This window comes from Poecilia reticulata, chromosome 15 (genome assembly GCF_904066995.2).
Source record: "Poecilia reticulata chromosome 15, P_reticulata-male-v2, whole genome shotgun sequence".
In the NCBI taxonomy this organism is placed as follows: domain Eukaryota; kingdom Metazoa; phylum Chordata; class Actinopteri; order Cyprinodontiformes; family Poeciliidae; genus Poecilia; species Poecilia reticulata.
In genome coordinates this window covers 26,351,192-26,369,499 of record NC_088844.1, presented here as the reverse complement: position 1 = coordinate 26,369,499, position 18,308 = coordinate 26,351,192, and the positions used below count along the sequence as shown (strand labels likewise).

Genomic DNA, 18,308 nt, shown 5'->3' with positions numbered 1-18,308 from the left:
TTTTTTATTTATTTTTTTATTTTTTTTAAATGTCAGGATTTATTATAAGAGCCTCACAACACCCTCCTACGACTATTTCCTGGTCCATCTCTTTTGATTCTTTGACCTTTTGTATATCCCAGCTGAAAGCCTGACCCCCATAAATAACATTATGGCAGGATGATGTTTGGAAGGGGGTGGGGGGCGTTGTAGTGGTGCGGGACAGAAATGCACAGCCAGTAATAAGTAATACACACAAACACTGATTGATTTGAGCCTCGGTAGATGATCACATCTATCCTTATTCCATCATCTTGCAAGGGGACCCACTAAATAACAGAAGGGCCCCTCGCAGGGTTTACAGCCGCAAAGCGACTCCCTGCAGCAGAGTTTACTCGCCTTCTATTTGCGAAAATGAGCTCTGCAAGCCTTCATCTCGACATTAGCCCCTCATTTGAGAGCTCCTCGCCGTCTCATGGATCACGCCTGTCACAGAGGACGGCATCCGTGTCACAGGTGTCTTGTCTGGTGATAAACGCGGCGAGCGTTTTACAAGCGACGTCGCTTTAAATGACTTCATCTCCTTAACGTAAACATGAATCACGGCGGAGGGAGGGGAGGAAACAGGAAGGAAGTTAACTTCCATGGAGGTCTGAACTTTAAAGTAATCAAAGTGCTGAAACAGAAGCTTACTACAGGGGGCACTAAAAGGGTATGAAAAGTTGGTGCTTTTATGGACGCGCTGATGGTGCCAAACAACAAACTCATATAGATGTTGATCTACAGCCTGTCTGTTCATTTCTTCCTTTCTCTCACTTATTTCCCCCCCCCTCCACGCCTGTGTAAAACAATCAATACCAAGGGCACATTAAGGTCTGGGTCGTATACTTTATTTATATTAGGCAATGACAAATCCTTATGATGCAGTGGCTTTTGGACGCACGTAGCGCCAAAGGAGTATTTACATTCACTCCCACGGGGGAAGGTGGAGATGGACGGAACAACGGAGAACAACAAGACGTCCAAATCCATCACAGAGGCCTTTCAAAAGAAATCCACCCCACGATTTGGGCCAATTCCCTCTTATTCAGCATTTCAATAAATGTCCTCCTTTCTCTCTTTCTTGTTGCCATGTAGCTACGACTCAGGGGCCGGTTGTGAAAAAGAAGTGATGGTCAGCATTGTTGCAAAAATCAGCCCAATTTTTGCAAATTTATAAACTTTTTTACACCAATTAAATACAATTTACCATAAACACCTCAATTGTTTATTTGGTATGAGATTCTCAGATTAAAAATATTATTTTATTGTGTTTAAAAACAGCTGTGCTGTATTATTTTAAGCTTTGTTTGAGGATGTGTGTGGATCATCACAGATCTCAGTTTCTTTCTCTCTGGTTCAAAACACATACAAACTGAAGAAGTTAATCCGAACTGAATCATTTTACTGAACAGAGAGATTCTTTAAAGAACCATTTAAGATTCATGAAACCTTTGTGAAATCACTACATCTTAAAAATAAACCAGCTTTAAATCTCTAATAAATGAACAAATCAAACCAGAAATAAACTGTTGAAAAATCTTGAAAACATAAAACAAATTCTAAAATATTGCTAACATCTGATGCAGATGTTATGATGAACTGAGTGGATTGTCAACCCCATAACATACAACAATAAAAATAATAATCATCAGTTTTCTGAGTCCTTTTTGAGGAGCAGAAATAACTGTTACTTTTCTGTTTTAAAGTAAAGCAATCAAATGTATTATGTAGAATATTTTTATTTGAAAATGTTGTGTAAATATCATGACACTGTGAATGTGGGACAAAATTAAATGCAAGTCATATTTATATATAATTCCAGAAATGTGCCGCTGACGGTGGCGGCATGTTGGAGTTGCTTGGTTATGTTAGTTCCTATTCGGCGGACGCCTGTTTTTGGCTGAGGCATTTACTTCTTTAGACAGTGATGCTCCTATTGCTGTGCAGCTGGAAGGATGTTTGCTCCTTTTCACAGAGATCTAAACAGCAGTTGTTGTAACTGGATGTCACTTCTGGTGGAAAAGATGAAGAAGACGACAGGAAGTGGTTGAAGGATGATGACGGGGCGATTTTTTTAATGACTTATCGCGTGAACAAAACTTATTTGTGTGTGATTTTTATTGTATTTCTTATTTATTGGAAAAGTTGCAATTGCAAAATTGTGTTTTGTCGACATTAGCGAAATATTGACAAAGTTTTGCGCACATTTGTAACGGAGACGCAACGGATGATGATAGACTGTTGAGAATGATTCCCACTCATCTGAGGTATTGTGACAGACCTTGTGGTGTTTTCGTGTAAAGGTAAAACATGAACACCTGAGTCGTCATGCTGTAATCTTCATCAGATGAACCATTTGAAGGTAGAAATCAGCTCCTCTTTTAACATTTGTCGCCAAAGTTCCTCCACAGATCTCAAGCCGTGTGAGCCCCAAAACTAAAACGATCCGTTTCGGACTCCGCACGGCGTCCCCTCCGATCCAACAGCCCTCCCCGTACGCCCCTCCTCTGGAGTAATGGGATTCCTCAAAGCTGCAGATGGATGGCAAATCTAGGCAGTTTCATCTACTAAAAGAGGGCATAAATCAACAGTGGAGGAAGCGGGGACGAGGCAGGGGTTATCACCAGTCTGCCTCCCTCATGAGAGCTTTGCATTAAAGCATTAGTGAAATTAATTCATCTTTCATAAGAGGTTTGAGCAGTATCTGTGATCTATGATAACAACCAATTTCTCACTACGGAGGGGTCGCAGGAGGAGGGAGAGAGGGAGGGAGGGGGAAAATACTCTGCGACCCTGATAGACTACACAAATCTGCTCTTTTTAAATGGGCTAACATTATGTGGAGTGGTGCTCTCTGGAGCATCATCCCAGATTCATACGCAGGCTGGGGAAGAGGCATCTATCACGGGCCAAAACTTTTCTCATCTGCTTGCCCCACACACACACACACACACACGCACACACACACACACCCTTCTCATGCCGTTTTTGGGCCTTCGTCTTTAACGTTATCACTCTTTAATTGGTTTTAGATCAGGAGATCCTGAAGCTGCTTCTGTGGATCTCTAGGATGCACAACGAGGTAGTGGGGGAGTGTGTGTGTGTGTTTTTGGGGTCCTAAAGTGTGTGAAAGAGACGGAAATTGAGGGGAAGTGTGTGAAGGGGCCGTATCCATCTGTTTTGCATATATTCGCGGAGGCGGCCGTTGGAGCATGGTTGACGGATGAGCGGGGAGCGCAGGGATGACACGCGGGCCGCCGTGCTCTTTATTACTACATCAGCACTGCGGCGCTGGGCGCTGTGCGCGGCTCGCCGTCTGACGGGAAAACCGAACACAGCGGAGCGATCAGCGGGAAGCAACCAGGACCTTTTTCTTTTTAGGTGAAATTCATGTTCAAACTGAGCATGCATATGAAAGAGATAACTTTTTTTTTATATTTATATATATCCAAAATGAAGGAAAAACAAATAAAAAATATCAAATTGAAAAAAGTATTCATGTGTTTATAAACTTTATTTCTTCCCACCTGTTCAAAGAAGTGCGCTGGGAACTTCTCCTTCTGCGCCATGGGTGACTTACGCTGCTTTATTGAGCGGATTTCCTTCCCGGTCACCTTATGAAAACTGGAGTCTGAGGAGGAAGAAGAGGAGAAGGAAGAGGTGAGACGGAGAAGGACAGAAGGAGGAAGAGGTGAAGGAGAAAAAAAAAGGAAAAAACGAGAGAAATGTCCCAAAAAACAGATTGGTTAATATTTGGAGACTTCATGAGTGAGTCTGAATCTTCTCACTGCTCAGGCTGCTGAAGTGGCAACTGCACCACCTGCTGGCCAGACTGAAGAACTTCAGGAAGAGAATTAAAACGAGGAGCAGCTGGAGGAATACAGCTTTTGTTTTAATGTGAATAATATATTTAATGATTAACAGTTTTATAGGGGGTGATATATGTAATAAAATAACCGTATTGATCTGAACCCAGAATTAAAACATGGATTTGGGGTTTGAAAAGTGTTCAAACCCCAAATCAACCTTTTGATTCAATTTCAGCAATCAGGGCTCACACCTGCCACAGAATAGAGAGAATCTAATTAACCTGAAATAAAGTTAAGCTGCTCTAATATAATTCTACTGACTTAAGTCGCTCTATATTTATATTTGTATATAAATATTTGAATACCAAGTGGACACTGAAAACATTCAGAAATAAGTAGTGGGTGCATAAAATACATTTTTGATGTGTTGCAGATACAAACAATTCTGAATCGACAAACAAACATCAAAACTCTTATTTCAGTGTTGTTTTCTGATCTTATTCTGAGGAAGACAACAGGTGGAACCTCAACGCAGGTGAGTGCAGAACCCGGGCGGTAAACGGTGAACACGTGACGTCACAATCATGCTTTACAAAAATGTGACAAACCACGTTACACGGTTAAAAATTAAATGTCATAACTCATTTCATCCAAGCACTTTCAAAGAAAAGCTGTTTTTGGTGATGCTGTGGATCTGAAGAATCTCCTATAGCAGTCAGTGTTCCAACTAAACTGAAGGAACCTCTGACTGAAGACGTTTGACGTTTGACAGTCTCACTACTGTCATGAAATGCTAACAGCTCAATATTCGGGCAACTCCACAGTAATATGTCCTGCTTGACACCAGTACTGCTAATCCACCTTATTTGCTTTTGCTGCTTCACTTTAAATCTCTTTCTGGCCACAACTTCCTCCTTTTCTCCATGAAGCCTACATTTCAACTCCCCTGTGATTTGGGGTCATAGTTTAGGTATTATATGAACTAATCAGCTGCTGCCATTTATAAAAACAATACTTTGTTGCCAAGGTTACGCATCAGGTCAGCTATAAAAAAGTAGAAATGTAATTTAAAAAATTCTTCCAGCTGCACAGCATCCAAAACCAGAGGGAACAATTGTCTAAACCTGCAACGCCTCAACCCAAAGCTAAATTTGATCCCAAGTCAAGCTTTCATTTTTCAGCAACAAAACGATGCTAAATATTAATACGATGAAATATTGACATCAACAGCAGAAGATTATTTTTTTGAGGAGGAGGGGGGGGGGGGGGATGGTCCAGCCAGAGTTCAGAACCAAATCTGACTTTAGGAAAAGACGTGTCGTCACAATCTGACAGCAGCTGGGACGCTGACAGACTGCAACCAAACACAATGTGACAACTCAATCAAAAAGCACACACTCATGCAACCAGGTGAGTGTACTTTTTGTTTTTTTGTGTATTTTGTGATTTTATTGTAACACACGATGGTTTGAATACTCAGAAACATGTAAAAAAACACAATTAGATAAATAAGTGCTATTTTTATAACCTTCATTAAGTATTTTCTCAGGATTAAAGGGAGAATGTATGAGAATTTATTAGTAGTTGATTGGTGTTAAAACATGTTTTTATACATCTACAGCACAAATATTAGGGAGGTGTAATTGTTGCGTTGCATTCCAGCTTGCAGGGAGCAAAAGCCAGCCCAGAACAAATTTTACCAAGTTGAAAAATAATTTAATGTTACTTTTAATCAGAATTTATTTGTATATTTGGAAACAAATATACAAAAAACCCCACAGAGAGTACAGACATGCCCAGATATGAGTTAAATTAGAGAGAAGCAGAGTAAAATGATTATTATTTTAACATTTATGGGTGTGAACATTTAAATTCCACAGCAGAAAATGATAAAAATATAACGTTTCTGACTGAAGTTCTTCTTCTGCCTGTAGATGTGTGTGACCCTCCCCCACGCCGCCGCCCTGTCCTTCACTGGTGCTAAAGCTGATCTGGTGTCTAATAGGAAGTGAGGCGCCTCCTCATCTATATCCTTTCTTTAATTAGCGCGGTCGTCGGACCCCGGGGCCCTCTGACACGGCAGGCTGATGAGACCGCTGTAACTGTCCAATAACTTGCAGCACGCCATTACCGGCAGCCCCGAAACTGTATGAATTAAATCCTAATATTAATAAGCATTACCATCCGGTCCTGCTGCCTCCGTATTATCTGAAGAGCCAATCTTAGCTGACTGGTTCTGATGGAAACAAGAATAGCCGGTAAATGGGATCGACACGAGGATTCATTTCTAGGGATTGGTGATGTATGGGTGGTGTGTGTGTGTGTGCGTGTGTGTGTGTGTGTGTGTGTGTGTGGGTGTGTGTGTGTGTGTGTGTGTGTGTGTGTGTGTGTGTGTGTGTGTGTGTGTGTGACGGGGGGCGGGGGGGTCTCACCTTCAAAATTATACTCCAAGACGTTTTTCAGAGAATCGTGGATAAAGTAGAAACATCCAAGAGCCTGCAGAGAGAGAAGAGAAAACAATGTTAGATGGTTGATGCTGAATGAAAGGACTGACTGAAACATTTAGAATAAATACAAAAAACATCAGCAGGAATTCAGGACAAATGTTTATTTAATGATCACAACCTAAACATGGAGCCTTCAAAATCAGCGAGTGAATGGATGGATGGATGGATGGATGGATGGATGGATGGATGGATGGATGGATGGATGGATGGATGGATGGACGGACGGACGGACGGACGGACGGACGGACGGACGGACGGACGGACGGACGGACGGACGGACGGACGGACGGACGGACGTTGCCCCAGCTTGTTCAGGTCCAACACGATGTCAGGTTGAAAAGACATCAGCAATGCCGTTACCATAGCAACTGTTGATCCACATTGCTGTGACCAATTAGCTCAAGTTTAAAACAGCTGCCGCTCCTCATAGCGACTTTAAAGCCCTCAGCCTGCCTCCCTAATTAAACGACTGGCTTCATAAGGTTGGCAACGCGGCCGGACAGACCCACTCCACCAGAACCGCTACACACCATCAGCTGCACAGTGACAGGTGCAGCGTCCTCCCAGTACAGTACACTTCGCCTTTTTCCTACACTCCTCCAATGCAACAATTTACCCTTTCAGAGCACACATTCAGATGGACTTTTCAATGAGCAAAGATCAACTTCAATAGGCTTAAAATCTTAATTTTCCCTCCGAACAATCAGGAAACTTTCCCAGTCGGTGGACGAGCCAATCAAAGTCTGTGGGAAGAAGTGGGAGAGCGGCAATGGGGGGGATTTGATGCGGTTCACACTCCACTACACTGCTTTCTGTTGGCCTCTTTACATTTAGGGCAAATGGAGGCTAAGCTCAAGCTCAATCCCCTGTGTCTTTGAGATAGCAGACCTTTGGCTCAGGATAAGTCTCTGTCCCCCCCCCCCCCCCCCCCCCCAGCCACCACCAAACCCCCCCAGCAAACACTGAGGCGAAGGCTGGTGAGTTAGTTCTACTGGAAAGAGCTGATCCAACAAAATAAAAACAGAACAGAGGACAAAAACAGCTAAGTTAGATGCAAATGTGAAAATGTTGATGAATAAAAAACTAATAATTTCAGAGTAGGGATGCACCAGTCTAATATTAATAACTATATCAGTCCTGATATTGAAAAGGTATAGATATAAGCCTGTTGCAATAAGCAATTGATCAAATGATAAATCAAAATGAGCTTGATTAATTCAATTCTGATGATTATTATTTTTTTAGTCAGCAGTTGCACAAGCTTCTGTCAATCCCAAAATTAAGAAAATTCGGATCAATTTATTGGTGCATGCCTAATTAGAACGGTCTAGTCAAAGCACAGACCTAAGTCCAATTGAGAATCTGTGGCAAGACTTCAAAGCTGAAGATCAAACATGTTCTGTTTGCAGCAAAATGTGAATTTCTTCGTGAAACATTTGAAAATGATGTGCAATTTATCTTTCATTTCACAAATACACAATTAGACACGTGATCAACAACAGACACTAATACATCTGACAGAATATTCAATACATAGTCCTCATCTGACATCACACTTCTGGGATCCTTGTATCTGGCAGCCATCTTGGTAGGTTTTCGTAACTAACTAACTGACAAGTTGCTATGGAGTTGAAATGGCAACAATAAACAAGTCACAGGCTTACAGCTAGCTCTTGCCTCATTCCTATTTAACTTATTAACAACTATAAAACCTTAAACTTTTGTTTTCTCACATACTTTCTTCCTGTTGGTCTGGAAGTCATGGTTCATCTATGCTTTGTGTTGCCAAGGTGACGGTTCAGTGGTGTGGATAACTTCTGGTTCGGACTAGTGGGAACTAAAATATAGACTAAAATATTCACTGAACTACGGGCCAGAACAGCAGAGCATTCTGGGAGATGTAGGCAGAGGACAGGCTTTAGCTGCTCAACCTCTCCTGGCCCGCTAAGCAACGTTGGTGGAATCAATCAACTCACTCACTCTTTGGTTACCTAGCAACTCACTCACTCTTTGGTTACCTAGCAACAACCTGTTGAGTAAGTGGAGCAGCAGCAGTTAAGGTTCCTGTGCTTCATGGCTACTTAAAAATACAAAAACAATGGCGTGGCAGTTTGGCAATATTTCAGATATTTAAAACAAACACTAATCAAAAATTATCAATACTGAAGTTTTTCAGCCATATCGTCTGATGCATATAATCCAAAGAACTTCGGTTTGTAGCATAACAAAAATCAGAAATGGTCCAAAAGGCGTGAACACTTTTGTAAGGCAGAGTGTATGATAAGGGGAGAAGAGCTAAAGGAACAAAATCAGGAGGCAAGAGGCAGGATTTTATCTTTTCTCGTCTTTTCCTGCGCGGAGGACGGCGTTCCTCTGCATTATTTATGTTCGCCGGCACATCTTGAGATTAAACATTTGCTGATTTGTCAAAAGCACAAACATGAGGTCCTGCCCATCTCCTTGACATATAAGTTCAGCCGACACAAAACACCGTCGCGCATTTAATTGATGAGAACTGCGGCTGGTGACCCGAACCTCCGCCGCGCCACCCGCCCCCTCCCCTTCCCCTTCGTCATTCCCTCTTCCCAGCTGTGATGGAGGAAGGCGAGACTCAAGGTCAAAACTTCACCGCAGAGGGAGAGCGGCTTCCAGGAAGGCGGCCGCTGCGCTTTATTTGTGCTCGCTTCTCTTTATGTTGTCTTTCACCTTAAAGGTGCCAACACCAGACTGGGAGATAAATAGGAAAACACAGGCAGGGAGGGAGACGGGTGCCATTTGTCAAGGCGGTGGCACCGTGCTAAGTGCTGTTGTTTATGGGAATTTTTCAGAGGCTGGTGAAGCAAAAATAGAGAGACATAAGGTGCATATCTTTTTAAATAACAAATTAAACTGCACTCTGCAATTTATCTGACGGGTCCAAGCACAGCTGATCGACAGAAAATGGATGAACTTCATACGTAGGAGCTTCTCATGATATATTATTAACCTTGAAAAAAAGACCAGACATGACATTTACAGGAAAAAAGATAACATGATGTAACTGCTTTTAATTTCAGGTTGAAAAAAATAACAGTTTTTCATGCTGCTGAAAATGATTAGGACATATTGAGGTTAAAATAATAGTTACAAAATTGTTTATTTGTTAAAGTTTTTGTGAAAAGATTGTGCATTTTTTATGGTTTGTTATATACAACAGAATATTGGGGTTAATGTGAATCAAAGAAAAAAATAAAAATAAAGCAAGGATTGAATTTCTATCAAAAAATCCTAAAAAAAAAAATCTACATTCATTTTGCATATTTCCAAAGCAAACTGAAAATATGCATTTCAATTTTCTGTGATGTCTAAATGTCGAAATTTGCAAGGAAAAAGAAGATAATTTTCCAGAGTAAAGACATAAATTTATTAATATTAAAACCAAGATTTTGTCTGGTATTATGAAATCAGACATTTGAAACACAAAGTGCCAAAACTTCTCTAAGATTAAAGATGTAAATAAAAAACATCCACATCTGGACATTTTGCTGAGTGGAAGTGGAAGATCTGGACTCTTTTCCTGAACCGGGTCCAAACTGGATCCAGACATGCTGCAGAACTCCAGAGATCATTCTGATTTAGTTTACCAACAACTTCTGGGATTCGTTTGTTGAAAAACGTTTATAATCTCTGTAAACTTTGGAACTTTTTCTCACGCGTGACATTATAATTCATAGAATATCTAAGTGTTTACAATTAAATTTACGCCTTTATCAATGAAAAATTATAATTTCTTTCTTGCAAATACACAACTTCTCAATGTCAAAACATATTTTTAAAACTGTCTAGGAAATACGTAAAATTATTCTAGAAGTTTTCAGTTGTTTGCTGAAAATCTACTCCTCTGGGCCGTATGGAATATTTCCTTTCCTTGTTGCCTCTTTAAAATGCCTTTGGACAAAATGCAGTTTGGAAAGTCCCAACAGTATTTAAATATATAAGTATTTAATACATTAAAGCTGCCAGGAGTGCACAGCAACAGGTGGGGGAGGAGCAGTACTATTTAAAAAAAAAAAAACTATCTGCATTTGAACCATAGGAATGCAGAAGAATTTCAGCAGCTTTGGGCCTTTTAAAAAGTCCAAAGCAATCAGAAACGGACTTTGTCTACATGTAAGTAATGGCTGAAGTCTTCAATAAAATAACTGTCAATTTTGTGCTTTACTGTCATTAAAATGCAACAGTTTTCTGTCTTATTGCAAACAATACAAGGATTTAAATTTTCGCAAAATAGAAAATCTCACAGGGTTTTTCCTAAAGCATTTTTAAAACTAAAAATCCTCAATGTGTGGATTTCGGAGGAAGGTGGTGCTCCTGCAGGAGATCCAGATCAGACGACGATAAACAAAATTAATATGACACCGGCTAAATCAATGATCAAACAAATGATAAACAGGCGTGCCTAAGTGGCTACCCGTGTAATCGCAAAAATCTACTTAACCCCAACCCTCATAAATATTCATTTGACGCTGGGGTTCTGAACCCAGCAGCCACCGCGCTCCTTCCTCCTCCTCCTGCTCCTCTTCCTCTCTCCTGCACTCTTCATGAAGGAGCCATTATATTAGCAGGGGCCACAATTAATCCATTTCTCTCCTTGCATGACAGCCTCAAAATATTCATTAGGGCCGGACTGCGCTGACAGGCCGTGCTTATCTCTTACCAGTGGCTTTACAATGGCCCGTGTCAAACGTATGTTTGTCACGTCCCTCTTTATTGATTAGCTGCCAGATTCACTTGAAATAATTAAAAGATTTTTTTACATATTTATAAACCTCACTGCCAAGGCGCCTACTTAATTTTCCATTAGTAAAATGCAGTCTATTAAGTGCGCTGTGAGGGCCGCGGGGGGGAGGAGGTGAGGGGAAATGAGTAATCGCTATAATTGTAGACAGAAAGACAATAACCGCGCCATAAAAGCTGGGATTTTATGACCTGTTCTGGCAATGCTATCTCTTATCACAAGTCATGTCGGCTCACAGATAAGGACACACTGACACAAGCCTGGCGTTGTGCACTACTCTCTATGTGTGTGTGTGTGTCTGACATTTCCAAAAGCCCTGCAGATACGAGCTGAACAAGTCCCAATAGACTTGCTGGTGGAAAATAGAGACTTGAGAGCAGCAGTACATAGCCCGCATACTTTGCTCTGCTGAATGTTTCATCAATACCAGAGGTTGCAAAAAGCGCCGCGGGCCGGCGGGGAGAAGCAGGTGTTCTGTGACCCCCGCATAGATTTTCTGCGTTTAATGTGAAAAATGAGCCATAAAGCAAACATAAAAGTAATAATTTTTCCTCAAGGTCTCGCCTCCAATCTGCGCTCAGGGAAGAGTGGTCAGTCCCACGGGGGCCGACACACTCCGGTGTCATGGCGGTGTCACCGTGAGACTTCAGAGGGTAATGCTCTGCCGCCCCTGCAGATGCTCAGTCTTAGTGGGTTTGATGGTGAGGGTCCGAAAAGGTCTAAAGCAGGAAAATGTGTTGGATTTTACAGGCAAAGCAACAACTATCAGTGAGATCATCTCTATAAAAACAGGAGTTGGCGGTTTCGGCAGAAAGACGTCATCAGTAGATGTGTTTCCAATGCAAATGTGCGAAAATCTTTGGCTTTAATCTTCTAATGTTGAACAAACACAATTTTGAAATTGCAAAGTTTCCATTTAATAAGAAATTAAAATAAAATCACACGTGAGTAAACTTGTTCACAAGGTAGGTTTTTAAAACTCATGGCAGAGACGGATGTAAACAGTTACATGAAATATGTTCATAATTCAGACATGATGCCATCACTCATCTATCAGCAGTCAGAGAAGTTGGCGTCTTATTCAGGCATTGGAGAGGCTATGTGTGGCATTTTGGAAAAAATTTACAGAGGAGCTGCGGATTCGATACAATAGTTTTCCAAAAAAAAACAAAAAAACAAATACCATCATCCTCCTTCCTGTCATCGTCTTTGTCGTTTCTCCCAGTAGCAATATCTGGCTTTTGATCACATGACTTGTGTATTGAAAAAATAAAAGTTTCCACTGGAGTTCTGCGAAATCAACTTTGATAAGTCCAACAAAAAAATAAATAAACACACACCAACATATCGCAAAAACAAGAGTTTTCTTTTTAAATTGACATGTTTTCATTAGGCAAATTTATGTTGGCAATAGCAATTTCTGCAATTCTATGGTTAATGGAATAGAATAGAAGCATTGGTTGAAGGGTGTAAAACAGGAGAGTCTCTAGAGATGCTGTCCCATCACATTCATCCAAAGCTCAGACTTTGAGAAAATGCAACACCTCAAGAGCTCTGTCTCAGACTCGACTCAGCATGATAAATGTTTAAGTTTATGACAAAACAATTAGAAAAAGTCTGAAGTGTGTCTGGAAGGGATGAAGGAGAAAGTCTCTCCTGTCTAAAAAGAAAACGATTTTGGTCTGAACCACTTCTGGAGAAAACCAAATATAACAAATGTCAAGCATAGTGCTAGAAGAATGATGATCTGAGCGTGTTTGGAAGTCAACTTCCTGCTTTGCAAACTGGACTTTCTAGGCAAACAAACTAGAGTTCGACTAAAGTGGTCTAAATGGGTGTGAATGCACCCTAAACGCCGCTGATGCTACCACTATTCTGCAGCCATAACAAAAGTTACGTCAGAGAGGTCAATCAGCTCTGATTAATAGATTCATAATATCCACAAAAAGTCATCAGAGATTAATATTCATGTAAATGATCTTTCTGATGTGGAGAAGCTCTGCTGAAGCCCCTATTGATATGCAGGATCTGGGCCCCAAGCAGCACCTTCACAGGAGCCTCTCTGCACAAACAGCCTGTTTGTCATCCCAGCAAGGAAAACACCACGGCACTAAAGTGTGCAGCATCAATAGACGGCTTGCTCTTTTCTTCCAGTCCAGAGATACAGATGGAGAAGCTTTAGTATTTTTTGCCTCTCCAGAGCCCAGCAGCCGTCCCAAACTGCCATATGTGTTTGCCAAGCCCCCCCCCTGCCCCCCCTTCGCAGTGCCATTGATTGAGTATTCAGAGTATTGAGCCACAGTGTCTATTATTCATCGGCTGCTGGGTAGGCCTGACTGGATACACAGACAAAACTCTCATTAAAACTTCTTCTGTCACTTCCTGTGATTTGAAAGCGGCCCGAGTGATGGAGGCATCCGTCAGGGGCCTGGAGAGACGCTGGTCTCTGGGGGGCGGGAGGGGAGCCAGGGGCTCTAGGTAAGAACGGAAAGGACTGCACTCTACAAAGAGGAAACAAGTTAATGTGAATTTACCTAAATACAAGGTAATTACAACTAAGATTAGATTTACTCTCCTTCTTCTCTAATGAGGAAAAATAATGTGCAAAGCTTGAGAGAAAATTGGTTTATATCACAAATCAGGACTTAAACTGATCCTGTGCAATTAATGAAACCAGGTGGATTAGCCATTTTAACCTCTTTTTGATCAATACTAACCCAAAGCAGTGCATTATGGCCACTGTACTAAATGCTACTAAGAGCATAATAAAGGGTAGAGGGTTCCTACACTTTTCTCTCTGTAAAATTCAAACATTTTCAAGCATTATCAAAATTAGATGTTATTGTTTTTACATTTGTTAATGCTTTTATTGTAATTTTGTAGTACTTTAAGATTTACATGTAAGGTGTATTATTATTATTATTATTATTATTATTAACTTCCCAAACTTAATTAGCAAAAATAAATAATGTTGTTAATTCTAACTGACCTTAAACAAGAAAAGTTTCGTCTGGTTTGACTTCAAACTGTGGGAAAATTGTGTCTGTCTTTTTACTATCTTTAAATATCTGGTTTCAACTATAAATAAACAACTTTAGGTTTTTAATCCAACGTTAGATTGCACTTTACTACAAAACTGTGCAGTTTAAATCTCAAACACTTTCATAAAAACCAACAAAGGGGAATTCATGAAGCTGAAAGTGATCAAATCTGCTGCATGTTTTGCACATTAACAGCTCCAGTTCCTCACTGGACGTAAATATGAGCATTAAAAGTCCAGCTGATGCTAACAAATTGAAAATATTTTTTGCAGACGTTGATAATTTGTCTGTAAACTTTGTATTCTAAAGTTTAAGAGACTGGCATTTCTTCCACATGGCAAAAAACACAAAATCAAGTATTTTTCTAATTTTTAGAAAAAATGTTTTAGAACACATTAAAGTAGACAAAAATAACTTACAACTAACTTATAAGCAAGATAAATACGCTTGTTTTAAGTCAAGATTTCTGTAATATAGAAAAGTTGTAGTGGCAGATTTTTCATTTATAACAAGACATTTTTCTCATGTAAAAAGAGAAAAAAATCTGCCAGTACAATTATTACTTTTACATCTGTGAAAATGTAAATGTAAATCTGCATCTTTACGAAAAGTTGATTGTAAGTTAGCATCACTTTTTTTTTTTTTGCACAAAGTATGAGTTAAACTCTGGTTTGAACAAATGTAGTTAATCAACTTTATTTATAAAGTGTTTTAACACTGAACATCAGTGATAAATAAAACAAACCATAAAAATAAAGCTATAATGATTTAAAAACTCAAACACAATAAAAGACGCAGTTAAACAGATTATTATAAACAATTAGTTCAGTAATTGAGTAATCAAATAAACAATTGTCCCATTCTCTAGCCACTTAAGCTAGAAAAAGAAATATATGAAAGAGAAAATGTTTTTTTTTTGTTTTTTTTAATAAGAAAACATTGTTTTGCTTAAAATGCAATAAGATTCAAACATCTCTAGACTGAAGTATCGAAAAAAATTAAGTGTAAAAATAGATGAGAAACAAAACATTTCACATTAACTTTAAAAAATTAAAAAGTAAACTTAAATTGAGCCATTAGCAAACATTGCTAGCTCCACCCAGGCGTTTTCCCCAGCTGTATGGTTGCCATGGTGATTCAATGATTTCTCAAATATCCATGAAAGAATCAAGGCAACACTTCAGGTAAGTTTTTGATAAGGGAACAACATTATAACATGATGCAAAGCTCAAAAAAGCAGATTTTACATAATTCTGTCCCCGGATTGAACGCTGGCATAAATCATTCTCACCAGTTGGGACACTGCTGCCTGTTTTATACAAAAGAATAAATAAACGAGTTCAGACATTTAATTTTTTTGCTGATTAGCAGTGATATCCAACATGCATTACATCAAAAGTCGCATCGGAGGACATTTATTCAAACCCATCTCCCACAAAAAAAAAACGAGGTGCTGTTACTGTATGTATCAAAGATATTTAACAAAGTTATCAAAGTCTTCCATCAGAATTAAGCTGAAGGGGGAAAAAAACCAGCATTATACCCCAGATGCTTTAAAGTCTGAGTCATATCATGTACACTCGTATTCACTTTGTTTCTTTCTTCTTTTTTTTTTTGATGAATGTCGCTGCTGTGATGGTTTTATTGCTTTAGACCCCTCTGCCGGGCAGGTTAGAGGAGCGACTGGACGACTGATGAGCGTGGCAGGAAATTGGCAGATGGAAGCATCCATTTCACTGCTAATTAGGGGGTCCAGAAGCCCGCCGACTGACAGGGTTCAACTGGGCAATGTAGTGCCTGCCAGCTCCCATCCCGAGCGCTTTATAAAACGCTCTTTAATTCCCCGGCACAATATCATTAACTTTGTAAGTGGATGAACACAATGGACAAGCAATTTAATTAACTTCTACCATTGAATGTTGGAGGGGAGACTAAATGAAATTAATGCACAATATTTCCCAGGGAGGCAGCCAACCTTGGGAGTCGGTCTGGATTGTTGGCAGGTCAGGCGCTGCTGTGGGTTTGGCCAATTATGCCTTGTTTAGACCCATCCATAATATTTTCCTCAAAAGAAAATAAAATCAGTGGTTTTTAGATCAATCATGAGCGTGTGTCGCTCTGCATTCTGGGAGATTTTAGAATAATGAAGTGGAAGCCCGGAAACGGTCCGCCAAAAGCCTTGAAAGTCAACCGAGCTGAAAAATCACAACTGATCCGTGGAGCTGCGGGGGTTCACCTGCAATAGACGATCAATAAATGGCTTCGTGGAGGTTGGGATTGGGAAATAAAACCCGACAGGTGATTTTATTTGATTTTTTTTTTACACTTCTGTTGCTGTTGGATTTCATTCAGATCCTCTGACCTCAAAGGATGAAGCTTCTTTAGTGGCGGCGAGAACCCAGCACACCAGTAAATATCAGCTAATTTATTAAAAAGGCATCGTTTTGTGCAAATATACATTAAAACAGATCATATTGATAAAGTATTTTTGAAAAAAATAATGTTTTCATAAAGATTTGATGTATTTATCGCCTCTCCAATAAACTACAGTGACATGTATGATTGCGTTACAGAAATCATATTAGTGCTGCCTTGCTTTTTTATTTTTATTTACCTTTATTTTACAAGGATAAAATCCCATTGAGATTAAAAACCTCTTTTTCAATAAAGTTCTGGCAAAGGGGCAGCGACAAATAACGCATCTTTGCATGTCTTCTGGTTTTTATGATGAGTTCTTAGTCTTTGACGGGTGACAGGCCTACTTGCCATCACCCTAATCTTTACTTCCCGTTACAGTCAGTCAGATGCAAGGCAGGACTTTGACTGGGCCGCTCCAGAACAAGAATCCTGCTTCCACCCTTACAAAATGTGTTGTGGCAATTAAAAGATTACTGGGGTATGAATAGTTTTGGGCTTCTGTAATGACTTAGCGTCACTGACTGCAGAGCTGTAAATCGCTGCCATTAAATGGAGAAGTTTAATAAAACAGAGAGCTTTGAAACATCTTTCCGCCTCCTGGTTTACCCAGCTCGCGATTAAGACGCTTCAGATCCTTGATGAAGCTCAGGTCAAAGCGGAGCGGTCCACAATTAAATTAAGATGCATGCGCGACCTCCAAACTTCGTTTAACATCCATTCATTAAAAACAGCAAAGAGAAATATGAAGAAAATTAAAGGTTCTGAGAAGAAATCTAGCTTGCTAACAAGGTCAACTTCTCAGCACTAAGTGTATCGGACATCTGCGAGTGGGCATGAAAAGACCTTTCTTCCTTCCTCGCAGGAAGAGCGTCTTCTAAAAGCAATCTTCAAATGACCCGCTGATCTCGGGGGCTCGCATAAATAGTCACTTTCTCTAAACGACGATGCTGTCTTGGCTCGACAAAATCATCATTTTAAAAGGGGATATGAAGATGATGAATATTTGCCTTATTAGATTGTTGCTAAAGATGAAAAATCAAAGTCTGTACAACGGAGATACCCATTAGTAATTAAAATGACATTACCTCCTCCCTGCATTCTCAGCCACTGCTTGCTTGCCAAAGCCATTATTCAATTGTTTCAGATGTCGGGGGTACAAAGTCTTTAATATACTTATGCTCATTAATGTAAATCATATTTGGCTATGGATGTCCAATAATCAAAAAGAATATTTCAACTTGTAATTTCCCATCTATAAAAGCATTCCCATTAGCGAAGGAGGCTCCATGGAAACGACAGCTCCTTGAGCTCATTGATTTTCTTCGTCTTCTTTTCATTTTTTTTCTTTCTTTCTTCATTCCTCCATTTTGGAAAGGCTGCTAATGTTGTCATGGACTGTTCATCAATCTATATTTTTATCTGATTCAATAACGTGCCTATTCATGCGGTCTCATTTGTGAAGGAATTGATTAAATTAGGATTATACAGGCTGTGGGGAGGCTGGAAGCAATATAATTTTAACTGATTACTGGAATCAGATAAAGAAGTTTGAAAAAGTTTGTTGACTGAAAGTACAACTTATTTATTTCAATTCATTCTTTTTAGTAGGCTTCCACAACATCCTTATTTCAGAACTCCTGATTTTTCAAAGTGATCCAAAGTAAAAGTTTGTTACTGATGATGGTGGCAACAACGATCTATCTATGTCAAAAGGGCTTTACAGCATCCACAGGTT

The 18,308-nt window shown here is 39.8% G+C and overlaps 1 protein-coding gene across 4 annotated transcripts in view; it reads right to left on the bottom strand.

The window, feature by feature from the left end:
* Positions 1-18,308, bottom strand: part of LOC103461042 (inositol polyphosphate-5-phosphatase A) — a 195,586-nt gene that overhangs the window by 67,361 nt on the left and 109,917 nt on the right. For all 4 annotated transcript variants that reach the window (XM_081616722.1, XM_081616720.1, XM_081616721.1 and 1 more), the window contains 2 exons: positions 6,263-6,326; positions 3,549-3,652 (listed from right to left, as the gene is read on the bottom strand). In XM_081616722.1, coding sequence (XP_081472848.1) covers positions 3,549-3,652; positions 6,263-6,326 — 168 coding nt within the window. The remainder of the gene's footprint in view (positions 1-3,548; positions 3,653-6,262; positions 6,327-18,308) is intronic.